Raw genomic sequence first — 20,555 nt, 5'->3', positions numbered from 1 at the left:
TTCCGGTTCAGAGATTTAACAGTAACCAATGAGACCGCGATGTGCGTGAGCCAGCCAATCAGAAGGCTTCGTGTTACCGGATGTGTTTTACTTGGCGAGCGTGTGTTGCTCGATGGTGGTGGGAAGCTCGGAATACTCATTCATTTGAAAGAAGCTCGCAGTTTTGAAACCTTTTCATTTATTGTTTCATTTATTTATCACAACAATGATCGAACCGAAGAAGCGCGGGCTTGAGATGGCGGTCGTTCCCGTCGGTGTGAAGAGACCCCGGACAGAACTGGTGTCTGCAGCGCAGTCCCAACAACTCTCGGCTATGGTAAAACCGAGAGCTGATTTAGTTTAAATAAACTAGCTTTTGCTCATAGATGTATAAATGCTGCATATGCTGTTGTAGTGGGGCTTTGATTCACTGACTCGAATCTATTGAATCAGTTCACCAAGGGGATTTGTTCAGTGAATCATTCTGGAGGTTACCTTGTTACGGCAATGTAACGGTTACGTTGTTACATTGACATTATACATTCACTTTCATTCCAGTCAGTGGAAATATCGAACAATTATGCAAACAGAAAGAAAACAACTACAGAAAGAAAGAAAGAAAAAGCACTAGGGGTTGTTATAATATAAGCGTGTAATATAAATAACAAATAATACTTTGTAAAGCTAATAATTAACTTTCTTAAACAAAGAGTCTCTAATACTGTCTATGTACAGCCAAACTTAAGTCAACAAAACCTTAAAGTTTTTGTTATTTTTTATTAGGTCTACTAATCTTGCATTTATGAATGTGACATTTGGTTAAAAATACAAGTACACTAATTAAGCGAAGGCACTTTCATCTCTTTAGAGTATTCAGTGAAGCTAAAACATGGAGGAGGTCTTGAATACTTTCATTAATACACTTCTATATGTCACATCATAATATTGTAAGTGATGACAAGTAGTATGAGCAAGACATTTAGTCATTCTCAGTCGTTTACAACTGAAACCAGTCTTTTTTATCAGTGTTTTTGGTGTAATTAATCACTGTAATTTAATTAATTTCCCCTTTTTAAAAGTAAAGTAAGAGATTACTCTTATTTTTTTGTAATTTAATTACAGTTTACTTCTGATGTAATTGCATAAAATACTGTATAGACTATAGAAAAATTCTATATAAAACAGTGGATTTAACATCAAAATTTAGTGTTAAAATATATATTTTATATGTAACCGTTTCCCTTTACATATTTTGGTCAGTTCAAGAATAATTAATGCAGTTTTATATTATTAACTTGAAAGAATCAAAAGTGCAGTTTCATGCTTATCCTTGTCAAGGTTGATATATATGGGATTTGGAAAGTAATAAGTAATCCAATACTTTTTAGAGAGAGTAATTAGTACATTAATCTAAATGGACTGTTAAAGATGTAATTAGCAGATAGTAATTTATTACTTTTTCAGAGTAACTTACCCAACGCTGCTTATTATCCTTTATTGCAATTTGTGTGTATACAAATCTACCATAGATACATACTTCCCTCACCAATAACAACATCAATAAAGAACATTCACACGCTTCAAAAAGGAGAGACTACAGTACACGAAACAATTAGTGCATGTAAGCAAACGAGAAGGATTTGCCCATCTGCAGTCCAATGATAGGAGGGCTTCATCATCCTTGAGTATTTCTAACAGCACCTGCATAAACACTAATCTGTTTGTGTTAATGTCAGGGCCCCCCCCGCAGCTCCAGTCTGCAGGCTCCCATAATGCTGCTCTCGGGTCACGAAGGTGAAGTTTACTGCTGCAAGTTTCACCCCAATGGAGCCACACTAGCCTCTTCTGGATATGACCGTCTCATCTGTGAGTCACATGACTTTTACTATTTGATATTATTATGTTGATTTGTTTTGTTGATTATGTCTGATTTTCATGTTCTTGCAGTGATGTGGAACGTCTATGGAGAATGTGAGAATTATGCCACGCTTAAAGGCCACACTGGAGCTGTGATGGAGCTTCATTATAATACGGACGGCAGGTGCGTTTGTGGGACAGATATTGTTCTAAAGAAAAAAGCTTCCTGTAGCATTTACACTCTCAAAAATAAACGTTCCAGAAGGGTGTGATGCCATAGGAGAAACATTTTTGGTGAAACCTTAAGGGTTAGTTCACCTAAAAATGAAAATTCTGTCAGTAATCACTCATCCTCATGTTGTTCCAACCCCGTAAGACTTTCGTTCATCTTCGGAACACAAATTAAGGTATTTTTGATTAAATCTGAGCGCTGTCTCACTCCAACATAGGCTTCTCTGTAATCAATATCTGCCATCCCAGAAAAGTTAGTAAAGACATTGTTTAAAATAGTCCAAGTGACTACAGTGGCTCAACCTTAAGTTTATCAAGCGACGAGAATACTTTTTGTGCGCAAAAATAACGACTTTATTCAACGATTCATGTTCTTCTGTGTGGGCCTCTGAGTGAGTTCACGTAGTGTAAAGGGCCCTACACACCGGGACGAATATCGGCGTGCGTTATTCGCCAGCGTTTTTCGACGCGTTTTTTGTGTTCACACCCAAGCGATTTCCGCTGACGATGAGCCGAGTGAACATGCAAATTCATTCCCTGACATTAGATGGCGCTTAATGTAAAACAGAAACCACTCCATAACAGTTCTCTTTTATCAAGATTTTTGTAGTCGCTGTCGCGTTTGTCATATAGTTCTTTATGTTCCGACACCAACGAGACCAACAGCTCTACAATCATCTTGCCTTGCATCTTCCTCGTCTTATTTCTTCCCGGCAGTGTAGACGCTACTTGGCGTATATCTTCTTCGCCGTTACGTATGTGTGCTCGGCAAGACCGTTTTGTCTTTGAGCGCCCCCAAGTTGTGTTTTACTGTAACTTCAGAAGCTCCAGACACGTGAACAAAAGCGGCAATCTCATTGGTCGGATAGTTTTTGACGCGGCGCGTCAAACCAAAAAAACGAACCCGAGGCGTTTTTTAAAAAAATGACGCTTTTACGCGTGCCGTTTTTCGCGCCGGTGTGCACACTCACATTGGCGCCCTTTGTTTAGTCACGAGGCGTTAAACGTCGGTGAATATCGCGCGCGAAATTCGTCGCGGTGTGAACAGGTCTTAAGAGCGCAGCACTTCTGGGTTGTACGTCAGAACGTAGGCTCACTATTGGCCGACGCTGGTCATGTGTGTCATGTGTGTGATGCGTGTGAGGCTTGTTTTTGCGCACAAAAAGTATTCTCGTCGCTTGATAAACTTAAAGGGGACCTATTATGCCCCTTTTCACAAGATGTAAAATAATTCTCTGATGTCCCCAGAGTGTGTATGTGAAGTTTTAGCTCAAAATACCCAACAGAATTTTATTTACAGCACGTTTAAATCATCATTTTTTGGGTCTGTGAAAAACGCACTGTTTTAGTGCTTCTCCTTTAAATGCTAATGAGCTGCTGGTTCACGGCACAGGAGGCGGAGCCTAAGCAGCCGCGATCAGAGCCAGCGAACAGTAAAGATGATAATAATAAAACAGACAGTCACAGTAATGGTGTTCATTTCGACCATAAAAATGCCTACAGAGTCAGAGAATATATGCTGTATGGAGTTGGAAAAGGTATAGTTTAGTTTAATTACGATTATAACCTATTTGGCATTGCTTGTATACACTATTAATGCAAGCCTGCTGTAGGACTCCGTCTGACGATCTAATTGTCTGAATGATGACACAAAATATACTGATGAGTTTAATAAAGTTTACTGTATGTCACACAAAAGATGAAGCATCAGTTTTTATTCAGAAAATCACTGTTAGAGCTGAGTAAACAGTATAAGAAGTGCATAAGTAACTTACATAAGTTTCTGTTGAGTTGAGGGAGGATTTTCTTTGAAAACAAAATGAATCCACCTCGACTCGTCTTCAGTGGCTGGCAGATTTCAAGAGTAAATAGAGAGAGCTATGTGAATGAATACATCCAGCTACAACACCTTCAACGCTTGGGAGATGCTTCGACGCTTCTCGTGAGTGCATTGCTGCAGCAATGGCTGATGTGTACAACTCGCAGTGAACGCGATCAGGGCGGGTCTAAGTTATAACGGCAGTGTCAGTCAACACTCGGGGGCGGGGCCTGTGGCTTTAGTGATGTCACTAAAGCCACATTCTGAAAACGGGTCGTTTGGAGAGACTGCTTTTGATTTATGGAGATTTAAAAAAAAGGAGTGAGTGGATTTTTATCACTGTAGGGTGGTTGTGTACACACACTGCCAACACACATTTATGTCCAAACACCATACAAAAGTGAATTTTGCATAATAGGTCCCCTTTAAGGTTGAGCCACTGTAGTCACTTGGACTATTTTAAACATTGTCTTTACAAACTTTCTGGGCCGGCAAGTTTAATTTACAGAGAAACCTATGGAGGAGTGAGACAACTCTCAGATTTAATAAAAAATATCTTAATTTGTGTTCCGAAGATGAACGAAAGTCTTACGGGGTTGGAACAACATGAGGGTGAGTGATTACTGTCCGAATTTTCATTTTTGGGTGAACTAACCCTTTAAAAGAACCATTTTTTTTCTTAGTAAGAAGCTAAATAAGCTTTTTCCACTATATAAAGAACCTTTTTTGCAATGGAAAGATTCCATGGATGTTAAAGTCGGCATGAAACGGAAGTTGAGATTGTCATTTTTTCCTTGTTGTGACGTATATCCGAGTGAAACGGCTTCTGAAATTAGAAAAAAATGTAGGGCGGGGCTTGATTTCGTCCTTCGGGAATTGATTGGATCGTTGGAGGTTGGGCGTTGCAAACAAAATGGAGGCTGATTTGAATGCCAGTTTACATTCAGTTGTGGAGGATTTCTCTCCACCGGACTCCCCATCGTTACCCTCCCATGAAGGATTTTTTATTTTATTTTATTATTCCCGCGAACCAAGATGAGTCAAGTCAAGTTATCAGCCTTATTAGACATTCTCTGTTATCAGTCAAGTTCACCCTCGAGAGCATCTCGATAGCCGCACCCTTTCGCCATGGCACGTGACCGAAAGAGAAGAGAGGTCGTTTCGAGGGGGGAGGGAAGGGTAATGTATTTGATTAAAGATTATAAGGGTACATGAATTTTAAAAAAATAATGAAGTGCACAGATAAATCATTTATAATAAACACTACAATATTACATATAAAAAGAAGATTTGTCAAATTTGATTTCATGCCGACTTTAAAGGTTCTTTATTCTTGAGAATGTGCACTTGCATTTATTAAAGAATAATGCATACAGTATATATCACATCCTCAGTGTGTGTGCTTGTGTCTTCCAGTCTGCTGTTCTCAGCCAGTACAGACAAGACCGTATGCGTGTGGGACAGTGAGACTGGGGAGCGTGTGAAGCGTCTGAAAGGTCACACGTCCTTCGTGAACTCATGTTTTCCGGCGCGGCGCGGCCCACAGCTGGCCTGTACAGGCAGTGATGATGGAACTGTAAAGGTAAACATGACACCAGTCAACCCCCGAGTCTAGACTGGAAACCCACAAGAAGTCATTGACATGTCTCGACCTTTTGAATCTTAAACAAAAAACTCCAATGCATTTTCAATCTGGCCACTCCTGTATAGTCAAAATGGCCTAGTTTGAATATGACCTGGTTTGTGTCCCAAACCCAATCTCCCTTTTAAGTCAAAATCTCCACTATCATAGTCTCTCTAGTATAAAAAGGCAAATAGCTTTGAAACTAACTAACAAAAAAATATATAAAATCCTTTAATCCTCCCTTATCTGGCTTATGCTACTCTGAACAATGCCTGAACTTCGTATTTTGAGCACTTCTTGCGTTGTTTTAGCCTCTTCACGATGACTCACTTAATTTAGTCCTAAATTGTAAGTCGCTTTGGACAAAAGCGTCTGCTAAATGACTAAATGTAAAATGTAAATAGCTAATCAATAGGAGTGTAACAATATATCGTGTCACAATATATCATAATACAAAAATGCAACAATATGTATTGTGGATAGTGACAAACTGTATTATGAATAGTTCACCCAATATAAAAATTAAGTTTTCAGAGTTTTAGTGTCAGTACTACTATATTTAATGTTGAATATAATGTGTAATAATGCAATGTGGGAATATTTGTGGGTCCTGATAATGCCAATGTCTGTTACCAGTAAAATGTGGCTTACATTATTTTTTAATATATCTAGTCAGTGACAGAGTGCAAGCATATTCGTCTAGAATAATTCTGTATTTTCAGCTTCAGAATCATGAATATTTTTATCCTGGTGTCATTATTGTCCTTGGTTTCCAGCACCAAGTCAAAGCCTATTCATTTACACCTCAGTGTAATATCAAATTTAGATTTTAATCAACAGTAAAAAAATGTGTTAACCTTTTATCAAATGTCTTGGAGTATCGCAATAATATTGTATCATGAGTTCAGTATCGTGACATTAGGGTATCGTTTCACCCCTGCTAATCAATAAAATAAAGTTTGCCGTCTGTATTATGATAGATGTTACAGTAAGTCTTTAGGTTGTTGCTAAATAAGAGTGTTCAGATGGTCTAAATGTGTCCTTGGTTCCTCTTTGTTCATGTGTTATTGTAGCTGTGGAAGAAGACCCAGTAGGGTCGAAACGTTGCTTTTTTTTATTAAAATATGGGAGTAAGCAGTGTTGCGGACATTTCAATCTTTTCTATTATTATTGTAGCTGTGGGACATCAGGAAGAAGGCCTCTGTTCACACGTTCCAGAACACATATCAGGTTCTCAGTGTGACATTCAATGACACCAGTGACCAGATCATCTCAGGAGGCATCGACAACGACATAAAGGTCTGTGCGCAACAAAGACTCTTCTGGGCTTTTTTTGCCTCAATGTTTCTGAATGTTTGTTTATTCTTGTCTGTATGTGTGTCTATTGCTGCAGGTGTGGGACCTCAGACAAAACAAACTGATTTACAGTATGCAGGGTCATGGAGACTCTGTGACTGGTCTGAGTCTCAGCGCAGATGGATCATACCTGCTGTCTAACTCCATGGATAACAGCGGTAAGCTTAATATCTGTGTGTGTGTGTGTGCGCTTGTACACACACTACCATTCAAAAGAATTTAAAGAAGTCTTTCATGTTCACCCTAAAAAAAACATACTGACCCTAAACTTTTGAGTCGTGGTATATGTGTACCTGTTATCAGGGGCGGTTCTAAGGTCAGTGGATATTCGGGGCTTTAGCCCAACCTAAAATTGGGTATTTTTATTTAAAGGAGTTAATTAATTATAAAAGCGATTTAAGGGAATAAAGAAAAAGAAAGGCTTATTGTATTAGTGAAATAATTGTAACTATTTGCAAATAATATTTTATTTTTAATTATGCATGCATTCTCTCTAAATGAATCAAGGAAATTATAGCATATTTTCGATTCAAAAAGGCAAAATTTAATAAATAAAAAAAGTTGAGTAATTTGCATCACCGGATACTGTCGGTAGTTGAACATTTCTATTGTAAAACAGTCAAATATTAAATGTTTTCCACTTACATTTTGCCAGGCATTCGTTCACTTCTTTAATCACTATGACACTGATGAGCTAGACCGCTGAACTTTTAGTCATCCTAACACCAAACAGAGCGGTGCGTGATGGAGCGCATCAGAGCAGCATCAAGAATATCAAATACATTGCAGTGAATCTTTTATTTGCATCTTAAGTTTATTGCCAATAATAATGACAGGTTTGCGAAAGTGTAGAACTCGGTGAGCTCGCGCAAAACACATCTTCACCACAGCGACTCATTTAAACGCCTCTGATTGGCCGATGCGTTCAACAGACATGTCTGTGATTGGCTACAATGCTCAACGCTGCAAACGCATGTCGTAAGTACCTTTAATGCAAAGGGAAAAAAATAAATAAAACTGTAATTTGCACTTTTCATGATTAGGTAATCGCGGCTGCTGTAATCTTATTCACATTTGTTTTTCTGATTAATTGTTTTGCTATATGAGAAAGACAAGGTAACAAAATATTCGGGGATTTACTAAAAACATTCGGGGCTTAAGCCCCCTTAGCCCAGCCCTAGCACCGCCCCTGCCTGTTATTAATGAGTTTATGACTGTTTGCCTACATGTAAAACGTCTGCTGATGTTTTCTGTGTTTGAAACAGTGCGTGTCTGGGATATCCGTCCATTTGCACCAAAGGAGAGGTGTGTGAAGATCTTTCAGGGAAATGTCCATAACTTTGAGAAGGTAAGCCCAATTCTCTTTGTATATATATATATAAAAAAAGATTACCTTATTTTATAGTTCTTTTGTTGTTTATAAATAGAGTATGTGATTTCCACCGTGATTGCTGCTATAAATTTTTTTTAAGGGTGTGTTCACACGTGGCAGGTTTGGTTTGATTAAAATGAACTGGTGCGATTGCTCTGTTAGTGCGGTTTATTTGATTAAGTGTGAACGCTGTCATCTGAACCCTGGTGACACCAAACAAGTGGACCGAGACACTGAAAGATGGATCTCACTCCGCTTCCAAACAAACTCTGGTGCGGCTCGAATGAAATATGAACGCAACACAGAGCAAAGACATGCAAATGAACCAAAAACGGTATATGTCACAAGATGCGACCCTAAAAAGGACAGAATGCTCAAGCATAGCTGTTTTTTCTCATCATATTTGCGATGTTGTCCATCACAGTTCAGTTCAGGCATCAGAAACGAGTCTCGTCGCAGCAGATCTTGGTTTGTTTGTGTGACGGAGGGATTCCTGACGCCGTTTGACTCTTTTACACATTTTATAAGCTCTTCACAAGTTCTCAGCTGGTCAAAATACCATCATATGTAGCTACGCACATACAACGAGCGCATTTATCCCATTTATATTGTTCCATCGCGAAATATACATAATAAAATCAGGTTGTGAACATATCCTTATGCCTTTTGGTTCAGTATCTTTAGCTTCAGTGTTAAAATGCCAGTGTGAACGCTAAGCGGACCATGACTAAATGTGTTTTTTTCTTTGGTCCTAACCAAGTGAACCGAACTACAAGTGTGAACACCCTTGATCAGGGGTGAATTATGGATGAATTCTTCCAGTAAACATCACTGAGGCTGAACTGGAAGTTCATAAAAAGTGTTTTGTAATTGAAGTTTTTTTGTGTCTTAGAATCTTCTCAGATGCTGTTGGTCTCCTGATGGGGGGAAGATTGCAGCCGGTTCTGCTGACAGGTAAGGGTGTGTTTGTGTGCTTTATGCAGTGTTTGTGCAGTATGATTATGTGTGAGGTTAATCTGGTCTGTTTGTGTTGTAGGTTTGTGTATGTTTGGGACACAACGACTCGTAGGATCCTTTATAAGCTGCCTGGTCATGCTGGGTCTGTCAATGAGGTGGCTTTCCATCCAGAAGAACCCATTGGTAAAAAAAAATATTTTATTCTAGTAATAGAATATATAACTGGAATGATAAAGCGAGCACATTGTTCCCTTTTCTGCTCCATGTGTAACTCCATTATTTTATGTCTTCCACAGTTCTCTCTGGATCCAGTGATAAGCGCCTCTACATCGGAGAGATTCAGTAACTGTGATTGTGTGCGAATGCTGTTTGTGTGTGTGGCTGAATGTGAGAATGTGAAGAGGATGGGCAGATGGAGATATTATTTGGAATTTTGCCATTTGTATTTGGTTGGGAAATTGTGATGACCAGTTGGGGGGGAAATGTGATGGAAAAACGTTGACTTTTTTTTATGCTTTTAATAAACTTGTTTCCAAAATTTTAATGTGCACTGTCTTTGTCTATGAAGTATGGTATGTATATATATATATATACACACATACTTCATGCCCTAATATGAATATGTATATATATGAGTTGTCAAATCGATTAATCACATTATAAGTTTGTATAATATGAGTATGTGAAATGTATTATGAATTAAGCAGTTTAATCCAAGTCTTCTGAAAAGAAACAATTGCTTCATATGATGAATTTATTTAATTTAGACTTTAATTCATATTTATACATATGACATTAACAGTGCACGTACATTGAGCATATCACATCAAATATGATCAACAATACAGAAGAAAACAGAAGATCATCAGTCAAAACACTCCCTTGTTTGAAGAGAAACTGAAAATTGTGGATTCTTTGTGTACATAAATATATATATATGCATGTGTGTGTGTGTTTATATATGTGTGTGTCACGTGCGTATGTATATGTACTGTATTTTATATATATTACTGTAAGTCTGTGTGTACTAAAACTAGTGTATAGCGCATGTGTACACCTTGCATACTTTGACGTAAAATTAGTTTAAATATAGAAATGTTTCCACTTTGTAATAAGAGCGTCCGCATCCGCATGATGGGTTTCTTTGTGCTCTGCCTCAGTGAACGCCTCATGTCGTGCCAAGCGCGCGGCGAGCGTCTCTGTGCGGTTGCGCGAGCGGGTTGCAGTCAGACTCGCACGAGGGTGTCTGATTTCCACCCACAAACCCTCACCCTCCTCCCGGTGCCGATGTTGACAAAGAGCCGGAGCAGGAGGATGGTCTCTCAAACTACAGCGCCAGTCTGAGACCCCCGACGGTACATCGGCTCGGAAAAAAACGAATACCGGACCTCACGGTAAGTCACAAAGGCTGGCTTTGTGCTCGCTCCGGATTTCATTTGCGTTATTTTCTTACCTCGCGCCCTTACACCCCCCCGCTCGCGCTCCGTCTGATGTTTATCATATGATGCTCATTTCTGCCAGTTAAACGCGCTCACTGACTCTTCCTCTGTTCTTTGTGCTATTTTGGGGCTGTCTGCGCCTGGTACCCGGTGCGGAATGAAGGTGTGGCAGATCCGCTAAGATTGGGATCCTGTAGGACGCTTCGGTCAGGACAATTCCGCGGAGGAGGTCCGGTATGACCGGCAGACACCAGAAAGCATCGACGCACCGAAGCATGCACGCGTCCTGGTGGACTTCTTGATGTTTTGAACGGTGTTCGTGAAGCAAGACCCTGAAGCGCGCTGGACCTCACCGGGGACTCCGCTTTCTCCCGACGCCTCGCGGGGCCCAAGCCGTGCCTCAAGCGCGAGAGCATGGGTCCGTGCGACGGGAGGTGCACGCTGGTGGTCATCTGCTGCCTGCAGCTGGTAAGACTGTGTTGTTGATCATCAATTCATGTCTAGTCTTACCTGAAAAGATATTGTGTGTGTGTGTGTGAGAGAGAGAGAGAGAGAGAGAGAGAGAGAGAGAGAGAGAGAGAGCGCAGGGTGTCCACTGGCCTCAGGTTGTGATTTGGAAGAGGTGAAGCCAAGGGACAAGATGCCCTGGTTCCCTTTTCAGTCGAGTCACCTGTTAAAACTTCGCTTTTATACTTCATGCCCTTGCTTCAAACTTCATGCCCCAGATATGTATGCATATGCATGATTTGTTTGTGTAACACAGATGAGGATGAGGGTCTCCTGAGGAAAGGGCTCTTCTCTCATAGGGCTGTGGGCCGGGGCTCCTGGCAGTTTCCATGGAAACAGCCGCAGCACAGAGCTCTGGGATTGCTCCTATGTGTGGAGACTATTTTTTATTTACCATTGGCTTTAGTGGGTTTAATGGTCCACTGCAACCTGTACTGCTGATTCATTGTGAAAGAGTTAGTTCACCCAAAAATGAAAATCATCCCATCATTTACGTACCCTCAAGCTGTCCTAGGTGTGTATATGACATTCTTCTTTCAGCAATCGGGGTAATCTTAAAAAATATCCTGGCTCTTACAAGCTTTATAATGGCAGTGAATGGAGGACGAGATTTTGAAGCCCAAAAAAGTGCATCCATCCATCATGAAAGTGCTCCACACGGCTCCAGGGGTTAATAAAGGCCTTCTGAAGCAAAGCAATGCATTTTTGTGAGAAAAATGTCCATATTTATAACTTTATAAACTATAATCACTGGCTTCCGTTAACTGCCGTACGTGAGTCTAGTTCTAGCGGAAGAGTGACCTTTGACCTGACGTAGGATGTAGGAGTAGCGTTAGCTTAGGTGAGAGTAGACGCTTCTCGCGGTTCAAACAAATAGGGCAAAAAACTCAAGCTCCTCACACATTTCTCTTTAAAAAATTCTCCTTTTAGACTTCTAATTCATGACTGGTGTTTTGTTTTGATCAATCCTCTGCGCTTCGGGTCAGAGGTCAATCTTCCGCCAGAACTCGACTCGCGTACGGAAGCCAGTGAGTATAGTTTATAAAGTTATAAATAAGGATATTTTTCTCACAAGAACGCATTGCGTTTTTAACCCCTGGAGCTGTATGGATTACTGTTATGATGGATGCACTTTTTTGGACTTCAAAATCTAAGGTTGGGGGTTAAATCTAACCCAGTTGGGGTTTTTTGCCTCTTCCTGCACATCATTAAATTGATAATATTTGTCTTAGTTTTGTTCATATATTTTATGTTTTGTTATTATTTTTGTCATTTTGTATTTTAAGGTGCAAATATAAATAAATAAATAAAAATAAAAATAAATAAGGTACCATTCACTCCTATTATAAAGCTTGGAAGAGCCAGGATATATTTTTATATATAACTCTGATTGTGTTTGGCTGAAAGAAGAAAGTCATATACAACTAGGATGGGTTGAGGGATAATTTACATTTTTAGGTGAACTAACTCTTCAATAGTTAGGTTTTTAGGCTTTTCTCGCCGAATATTCTTTATAAAAATCGGAGTATCCTAATTGTTATTAGAGTTATTAGAACTAAACTAATTAAAGTGCACAGCAAACATGGACACAGCTTGGGAGTTTGGCTAAACTAACCCACCACCAGACTCACTCCTTCATCAAATTAACCAAAATATTTAATAAGCGCATATGCGAAGCGGCAGAGGACATGCAGTACTTTGTCAATGATGGACGTTCCAGTGTACGAGAATCGTCTGAGTTCATTGGCGCAGATTCCCGCGGCTGATGATCCTTCTTCGAAGAATTTTCCGTGGTTAATGTGCACTGGGCCTTTTCTTGGATGAATGCTGCGCACGTCGATCTCTGCCAAGAATAGTCGCCAGCAATACCAGATTTTGTGTACCATTTTCCTGCCAATGCAACTTGGGAGTCTGCAGCACAAGCTTGTTTTGCCAGTCTCATATTTGCCTAAATAAACCCAGGATAGCTCATTTTGAAGTCTGCAATGATGTGGGACAAGAGTCGACAGCTATACGTGACATTATCTGTATTGGCACAAGCTTTTTGTGCACACGTATGCAATGCATAAAAGTTGAGTGATTGTGCATGTAATCTGTTCTTGGTTTGTTCACAGGTCGCTGCATTACAGAGGCAGGTGTTTGACTTTTTGGGATATCAGTGGGCTCCCATCCTGGCCAATTTCCTCCACATTGTGGCCGTCATTTTGGGAGTATTTGGAACGGTGCAAATCCGCTCCAGATATCTAATACTGGTAAGGCATAAGCATAATCATGGTGAGACAAACAAATGTCAGATGTCAGAATTCACAAACGAAAATGGTGTCTTTTTGAACACTACATGTCTCATATGTGTTCATTAATATATTTGTGTGTGTGTGTGTGTGTGTGCACATTTTCAGTATGCTGTATGGCTTGTGCTCTGGGTTGGCTGGAACTCTTTCATCATCTGTTTTTACCTGGAAGTTGGCTACCTGTCACAGGTAGGTGGATTTACTTCATTGGTCCACAAGTTAGTCATTGTGTAAATACACCAAAGAGTCTTGATTAAATGTTTGATATCAAGTGAGACTAAGAGCATTTTATTTAATTTTATTAATTGAGAATCGTTTTGATTCTGAAAAGTGGGTATCCCATAAAATAGTTTATTGGTTAAAGGCACACTATGCAGTTTCCGTTTTTCTCAAACAGCGCCCCCTAGAGTCGCTGTGGAGTACTTGTATTTAACGTTACTGTTGTAAATACCACTCATGCAGAGCCGTCTCTGCACTCTTCGGACCGCGCTTTCTTTGTTTTCTTCGTCGACTCTGCCATGATTCACGTCTGAAATGCGTGCTAGAGTCTTCAATAAAGGTTGCTTCATATGTTGTTGATGTATGTGACGTCGTGACGTAAAGCAAGTCATGATTCTCGCGAGATTTGGCGGGGCACCACCTCTCAAACCTACATTGCTGGTTTTGCCAGCGGCGTCCGCCCCTGCTTTGCTATCGGGATGATTCGCCCTACTACGAGTTTGTTTACCTTCGAAATGATTTCAAAGCTGTTATATTAAGATACAAATCTTGCATAGTGTGCCTTTAACGTGATCTAATAGGAAAATAGGGCTTGAGGACATTTTAACTCTTTCCTCGCCATTGATGGAATTTTCCTGCTTTCCGTGTTTTCACTGCTATACGATAGGATCTGAGAAAAATGAGAATCTCCGGATCAAAACACAGGCAAAAAAAGCAATAAAAGCATTGCTAATGCACGTTGTAGTCTTAGAATAAAAATATGATTTTCTCAGCTTTTTGTTCAAAATGTTGCTTTTTTTTATTAAACACTCAAATTCAAGTGTTGATAAAAAAAGAATGCATAGAAAAAAGCTATAATATTTTTGTGTGTAAAAGCAGAGGCTCTGCTCTTTCTTTTGATATGTTGCATCGCATGCTCAGATATTCATGCAACAAAATATTCTGGGGGCCATGTAAGTTTTGTGAAAATTATTAAGATAGATAGGCTAATAGATAATAGAGTTAATAGATTATGAAGACAAACATTTTTCTTTGGAACAGGATTATTATCATGAACTAAAACTGAATAGTAAAAACATTTTTTATTAATAATAATGCTTAAATAAAATGAAAATATTAATAGAAAAACTTCTAAATGTTTCCTTGGCAATAAACTGAAATAAGTTTAGACAAGTTAAATATATAGTAATTAACTGAAAATTAAAAACGATTAAAATGGAAAAGCACATAACTAAAATTACCATGAAAACTACAAATTTAATTTAAAATGTTAATAAAACTAAAATAGAGGAAATAAAACTTGTAAACAGAGTCAGAGTTGAGTTAATGATTTTTTGTTCTGTTTGTGTTCTTCAGGACAAGGATTTTCTAATGACATTTAACACATCGCTTCATCGTTCCTGGTGGATGGAGAACGGGCCTGGTTGCTTAGTTACTCCAGTGCCTGACTCACCATTGGCTCCTCAGGATCATCATGTGATCACTGTCAGTGGCTGCCTACTGGATTACCAGTACATAGAGGTGGTCAGCTCAGCCTTGCAAGTGTTTCTTGCAGTGAGTGCTTCCGTTTGATCTCCTTTCTTTACATGCACAAAAGTACACGCATATGAATGTTTGGCCTGTTCACATATTTTTTGGGTTCTGTGTTTCAGCTCTTTGGATTTGTTTATGCCTGCTATGTCAGTCGAGTCTTCCTGGATGATGAGGACAGCTGTAAGTGTTCTGTATTGGGAAATCTGCAGTTAGAAACTGAATTCCAATGATATTGAAGTGTTTAAGTGTGGATGACTGTCTCTGTTGCAGTTGATTTCATTGGTGGATTGGACTCTTATAGTTACCAGCCTCCACAAAAGAGTTCTCACTTACAGCTGCAGCCTCTCTATACGTAAGTACTCATTCAATTAGGCATTCTTTACTAAAAAATTGTACTCTTTCAAAATGTAGTCTATAATTATTATTTTTTTTGAATATAATGTGTGATGGGACTATGTTTAATTGTATTTATTCGATTTTTCTAAACTGAATAACAAGTGCACAAATAAAAAACTCACTTGCAACAAGATAGAATGTTGCAACAAGATGGCCGCATCCGAAATTACATACTTCCCTACTATATAGTAGGCGAAAAATGTCTGAATTCATAGTACTCATAAAAAGCCGCTTTCCGACCAAGTAGTTACAGGAACTTAGTTCTAGGAACTGTCCACTTCTAAACAGTTCTAGGAACTACTCTCCCCCAAACTCGGTTTTGCTGTTTGCGTTCGCACTGGCTAAGTGGCCATAGGAACTGGTAGGAGGAGTTAGGGAGTGACGCAAGCACGGCGACTTTTATTTTGACGGCGCGACGGACCTTTATTTTGGCGGCGCTGAGAACGCCAGAGCAAACAATGCTCGCATTCTGTGTTTATTAGTTAGCGATCTGTCTAACAGTACTGTTTAATATCTCATTAGATAGAACTGTTATAGAAAGTAGACAGTATATAAAAAAAGGTTATTAGCCTATGCCGTGTGGTTGATGTCCAGTGTTGCTAGCTGGGCAGATAAACAATTATGTTTGGCTTGGTCCCCTCAAAGTTGCGTTGGATTTTCTCTTCAGCATAAAGGTTTAGAGACCCATCTATCACTGTTTTCCATGTTTGTATAGTTAGTTTATGGAGTAAATATATAGGCTATAATTTGTGTTTACACATTCTAGCTGTTTTAAAAATGGCGGGTGCTGGTGTTCCGCGTGCATTCGGTCAATCAGCGTACACTAACGTCACGGATAGTTCCTATAGTGCTGGTTTAGACCCTACTCTGAAGTAGGACCAAAATTAGTTCCTACAAATGGAGTTCCTAGAACTAAAATCGTTCCTAGTTCCTGCGGTGCGAACACGCCGACATCCGGGTACTTTAGCCAATAGTTCTAGGAACTGTGAAAAGGTTCCTCCGGTCGGAAAGCAGCTAATGACTCGTCAAAAAGTACCCGGATGACCTACTTCCGGTGAGATTCTGAATTGAGCATACGATGGACACTTTACTATCCCATAAGGCCACGGGAGAGGATTTGTGAATGACAGTGAAGCAACGCAGCTGACGCCGTAGGTCACATGACAATGACAAACTACGGATTTCATTCATACTTCCCATATTCATACTATATAGAACATACTTTTTTAGCTGTTGTGAAGTAATTATTCATAATAAGTATCTACTCAAGAGAGTATGCGATTTCAGACGCTGCCATCGCATAATAGAACGATGAGCATTTCAAAAAGTAGTGTGCCACGTTGTTGTTACATCAAGTTGTTTGTCCAGGTGGTGTCCAGTAAATTTATATTTTAGAAATATATTTTATAATAAATATTTAAAATTATCAAGTAATTAATTTATCAATTTACTTTTCAATTGTTATTTATTGTTATTTTGCATTTTTAATAGGGCTGTCAAACGATTAATCGCATCCAAAATAAAAGTTTGTGTTTACATAATTTATGTCTGTGTATGGAGTATAATTATTTTCTATATATAAATACACAGACATAAATATATATATTTAAGAAAATGTGTTATTTATATATAAAATATTTATATATAATATAAATATATATACACAGTATATACATGCAAATATTTATTAAATATATACATGCATGTGTGTGTATTTATATATAGAAAATAATTATACACCGTACACACACATATATTATGTAAAAACAAACTTTTATTTTGGATGCGATTAATCGTTTGACAGCCCTAATTTTTTAAGTTTTTTTTTTTTTTTTTCAAAAAAAAACATGTTAAAAGGACTGCTGTGGGACACTTTCCATTTTGCCATATATGGTCATTCAGTGGTGAAAATTTGCATACTTTGCACAGTATATGACAAAAGAAGTATGTCTGAATTCACAGTACTCATAAAAGAGTAGATAAAAAGTACCCGGATGACCTACTACTTCCGGTGAGATTCTGAAGTGTGCATACGATGGACACTTTACTATCCCATAAGGCCACGGGAGAGGATTTGTGAATGGCAGTGACACTGGCAGATCACATGATAATGACAACGTGGCAAACGTAGTGCATCCAAATGACATTAATACTATATAGAACGTGCAGTTTTAGTGGTCGCAGAGAGTATGTGATTTCGGACGCAGCCACAGCCTATTGGTTTAGAAACTTCACTTTGTAAATGTATGTTTTTTATATTTATATATATATATATATATTTATTTATATCTAGGACTGGTTAGAAACCAGAAGAAAACCCCACCTTTCAGAGGAAAACAACTGCTTATCTCTGAGAGATGAAGTCCTCTGCATTGTGGGAAATGTTCTACCAACTTCAACGTGTGTCTCTCTCAAACTTTGTCTCCCTCTATTGGAGAAAACATATAGTGCCACACCAGCCAGAGTCACAGAGAGAGAACGAGCATATGGACAGGACCACGAGAAGATGCTGACACAAGCATTATTAAATCAGACTTGAAGACGTGTGTGCGTGTGTGTTCATATGTGCACAAGCACATAGGCCTTTGTATATGTTTGTGTATTCACAAGGTGGCCGACCTTTGACCCAGGTAATCTCGGAGCACACGCCGGAGCTGCCCGCTCAGCTCTTTCTGGTGTGTGTGCGTGATTGTTTATACTCTGATATAAGACACTATAATGTAATGTGTTAGATGAATGTTTTAGGTTGGGTAGATGTGTATTTGAGGAATGCTGTAGGACTTTGTGCATGTAAAACTCACGACAGAGGAGTTGTGGCCCTCATACGTCTGCGTGCATGAACGTGCGTTTCTGATTGTGTCGATGTACACGGATAACACGTTTTGATATGTACTTATGCACCCGACGCATAATGTGACTAGCCATAAATGTTTATTTGAACACAAGCTTAGAATGAATGTATGTTAATGTACTATACTTGTTTCAGGAAGGCTGTGTTTGTGTGAGCGAGCGAGTGTGTGCGTGAGGGACACGCCTGAAGGGTGGGACAGTTGTTCAGCTTAATAAACTCTTTCTAGATTATTCTTTGCCTTGTTCACTTATAAATGCTCCACAGAGGGTTCGTGTGAAATAAAGCACTGGTTTTGATGGATGAGGATATGAGCTCGGTCTCGTTTTCACGGGGCTAAGTGTGTAAAACTGTTGCTCCCTAGAGAGAGCTGTGAGGCAGATGTTTAGACAATGACCAGACCTGTTTTATCTCATTACACATCATTTGAAATAGTTGTCCTTCTGCCATTTACACAAAGGTGCTCACATTTCAGACATGCCTGTTATTTTTGAATGACACATGCAACATCTTTTCTAGTACCGCATGTTTTTGCAACCATGAAAAATTTAATAATTCCACATGGTAAAATTTATTTGTGACCAAATTTACTTTTAAGGCAAGACACTTGAGGAAAAACTAGTGTGTTTTTTCATGCACTGGTCAGTTTTTTAGATTTTGGGCTATTTTGCTTTCATAACGATGACCGTAATGGAAAATAATACACATTTAAGTGTTTATTTTATTATACTTTATCTATTCGCATCTGTAGATTTCAATTACAACACATAAGGCCGTAAAAAAGGTTTATTTGTATTGTTTCATGTCTTGTTTCTATGTCATGTTACTTTATTGTAAAGCGACCTTGAGTTTCCTGAAAGGCGCTATATAAAATAAACAAATTATTATTATTATTATTAAAACCAAGAATGAGAACAAAAAGAATAAGAACACAGAATTTTGAACCTCACGGCTTTATCCAATGTTCAGATTTCTGTTCTTAACGTGAGCCAGTTAGTGCGTATTTAATTAGATATTGCATATTTAAACATGACATTTCATACAAAACAGAGGGAAGTATATTTGTGATATCTATTTCTTAAATTTTTTACCCTATTGACCAGCTGCTACTCTGAAAGATTATAATAAAAGAAGGACGATCCCTAAAATCATGTAAAACACCATAATACATATCCAACTATACCATTTGATGCATTCTTTTTTAAAGGGTCTGTTATTAATAATGCATTATTAACATTGTGTTATTAAGGTATTGAGATTTTATTTATAAGGTGTCTTTGTTACACTGTAAGTATACATTTAAGTTAGGGCTGTTAAACGTTTAATCGCGATTAATCGCATCCAAAATAAAAGTTTGTTTTTACATAATACATGTGTGTGTACGGTGTATAATTATTTTCTATATATAAATATGCACACATGCATGTATATATTTAAGAAATATTTGCATGTACATACTGTGTATATATATTTGTATTATATATAATTTATATTATATATTATTTTATATATAAATAACACATTTTCTTAAATATATATATGCATGTGTGTGTATTTATATATAGAAAAGAATTATACACCGTACACACACATATATTATGTAAAAACAAACTTTTATTATGCGATTAATCGTTTGACAGCCCTAATTTAAGTATATTATATTGAGTAATATAAGTAAATACATGTACTTACTATAGGGTTAGGGTTTGTTTTAGGGTTAGTTGCATGTAATTATGCATAATTAATAGTTATTACTATAGTAACTACATTTAACATAAAATAAAGTGTTACCCAATTATAATGTACACGAACATGTCAGATTTTGAATAGTTTCATTGACTTGAATGCAGTTTGTAATAGAGAACAGGCCTCTTTTCTAGTACATTATGACTTTTGCAACTGTGTTTGTAGTGAAAAAGAAAACATTTTTTAATCCCACCTGTAAAATTTGTGACTAAATCTTCTGCCACTCTGAAAGATGATTGAATCCATCTATTATTAATGTATAATTAACATTGTATTTTAAAGATACTGAGATTATAATACATGTAAACATGTCAGTGGTCACATTTTGAACAGGTGATGCTTTATTCACATTACAAAACTATATTTCTCAGTATTATTACA

At 38.2% G+C, this 20,555-nt stretch overlaps 2 protein-coding genes across 3 annotated transcripts; both read left to right on the top strand.

Annotated features, from left to right (window-relative positions):
• The first annotated feature begins 64 nt into the window (after positions 1-64).
• On the top strand, positions 65-9,733 carry snrnp40 (small nuclear ribonucleoprotein 40 (U5)). Its single transcript, XM_079879152.1, has 10 exons — positions 65-316; positions 1,716-1,845; positions 1,927-2,020; positions 5,303-5,468; positions 6,687-6,809; positions 6,904-7,024; positions 8,132-8,214; positions 9,131-9,192; positions 9,275-9,378; positions 9,492-9,733. The coding sequence occupies exons 1-10, from the start codon at positions 206-208 to the stop codon at positions 9,539-9,541; spliced, it is 1,044 nt and encodes a 347-aa protein (XP_079735278.1). The 5' UTR covers positions 65-205; the 3' UTR covers positions 9,542-9,733.
• Positions 9,734-10,404: 671 nt separating this feature from the next.
• Positions 10,405-19,794, top strand: nkain1 (sodium/potassium transporting ATPase interacting 1; the record flags this gene model as incomplete). 2 transcript variants are annotated; one of them, XM_079878851.1, is made up of 8 exons in its annotated part: positions 10,405-10,589; positions 10,798-11,102; positions 13,256-13,393; positions 13,541-13,621; positions 15,008-15,205; positions 15,304-15,364; positions 15,455-15,536; positions 17,874-19,794. In XM_079878851.1, exons 2-8 carry the CDS (start codon positions 11,049-11,051, stop codon positions 17,881-17,883), a joined length of 624 nt encoding a protein of 207 aa, XP_079734977.1. In that variant the 5' UTR covers positions 10,405-10,589; positions 10,798-11,048. The 2 variants fall into 2 exon arrangements, with proteins under 2 accessions (XP_079734977.1, XP_079734978.1); XM_079878852.1 differs by lacking the exon at positions 17,874-19,794 and having other exon boundaries at positions 15,455-15,540.
• Positions 19,795-20,555: the final 761 nt, after the last annotated feature.

The sequence above is a fragment of the Squalius cephalus genome, assembly GCF_949319135.1.
Source record: "Squalius cephalus genome assembly, chromosome: 8".
Taxonomy (NCBI): Eukaryota; Metazoa; Chordata; class Actinopteri; order Cypriniformes; family Leuciscidae; genus Squalius; species Squalius cephalus.
Note: the sequence above shows the minus strand (reverse complement) of the source record. Positions and strands in the feature narration are given on the sequence as shown.

What these genes read in the sequence shown, in the direction of transcription:
- snrnp40 (XM_079879152.1), top strand. Translation starts at nt 206, where the DNA reads ATGATCGAACCGAAGAAGCGCGGGCTTGAGATGGCGGTCGTTCCCGTC. An exon ending in ATGTCCATAACTTTGAGAAG is followed by an intron (nt 8,215 to 9,130) that starts GTAAGCCCAATT and finishes TTTGTGTCTTAG; the next exon opens with AATCTTCTCAGATGCTGTTG. An exon ending in CCATCCAGAAGAACCCATTG is followed by an intron (nt 9,379 to 9,491) that starts GTAAAAAAAAAT and finishes TGTCTTCCACAG; the next exon opens with TTCTCTCTGGATCCAGTGAT.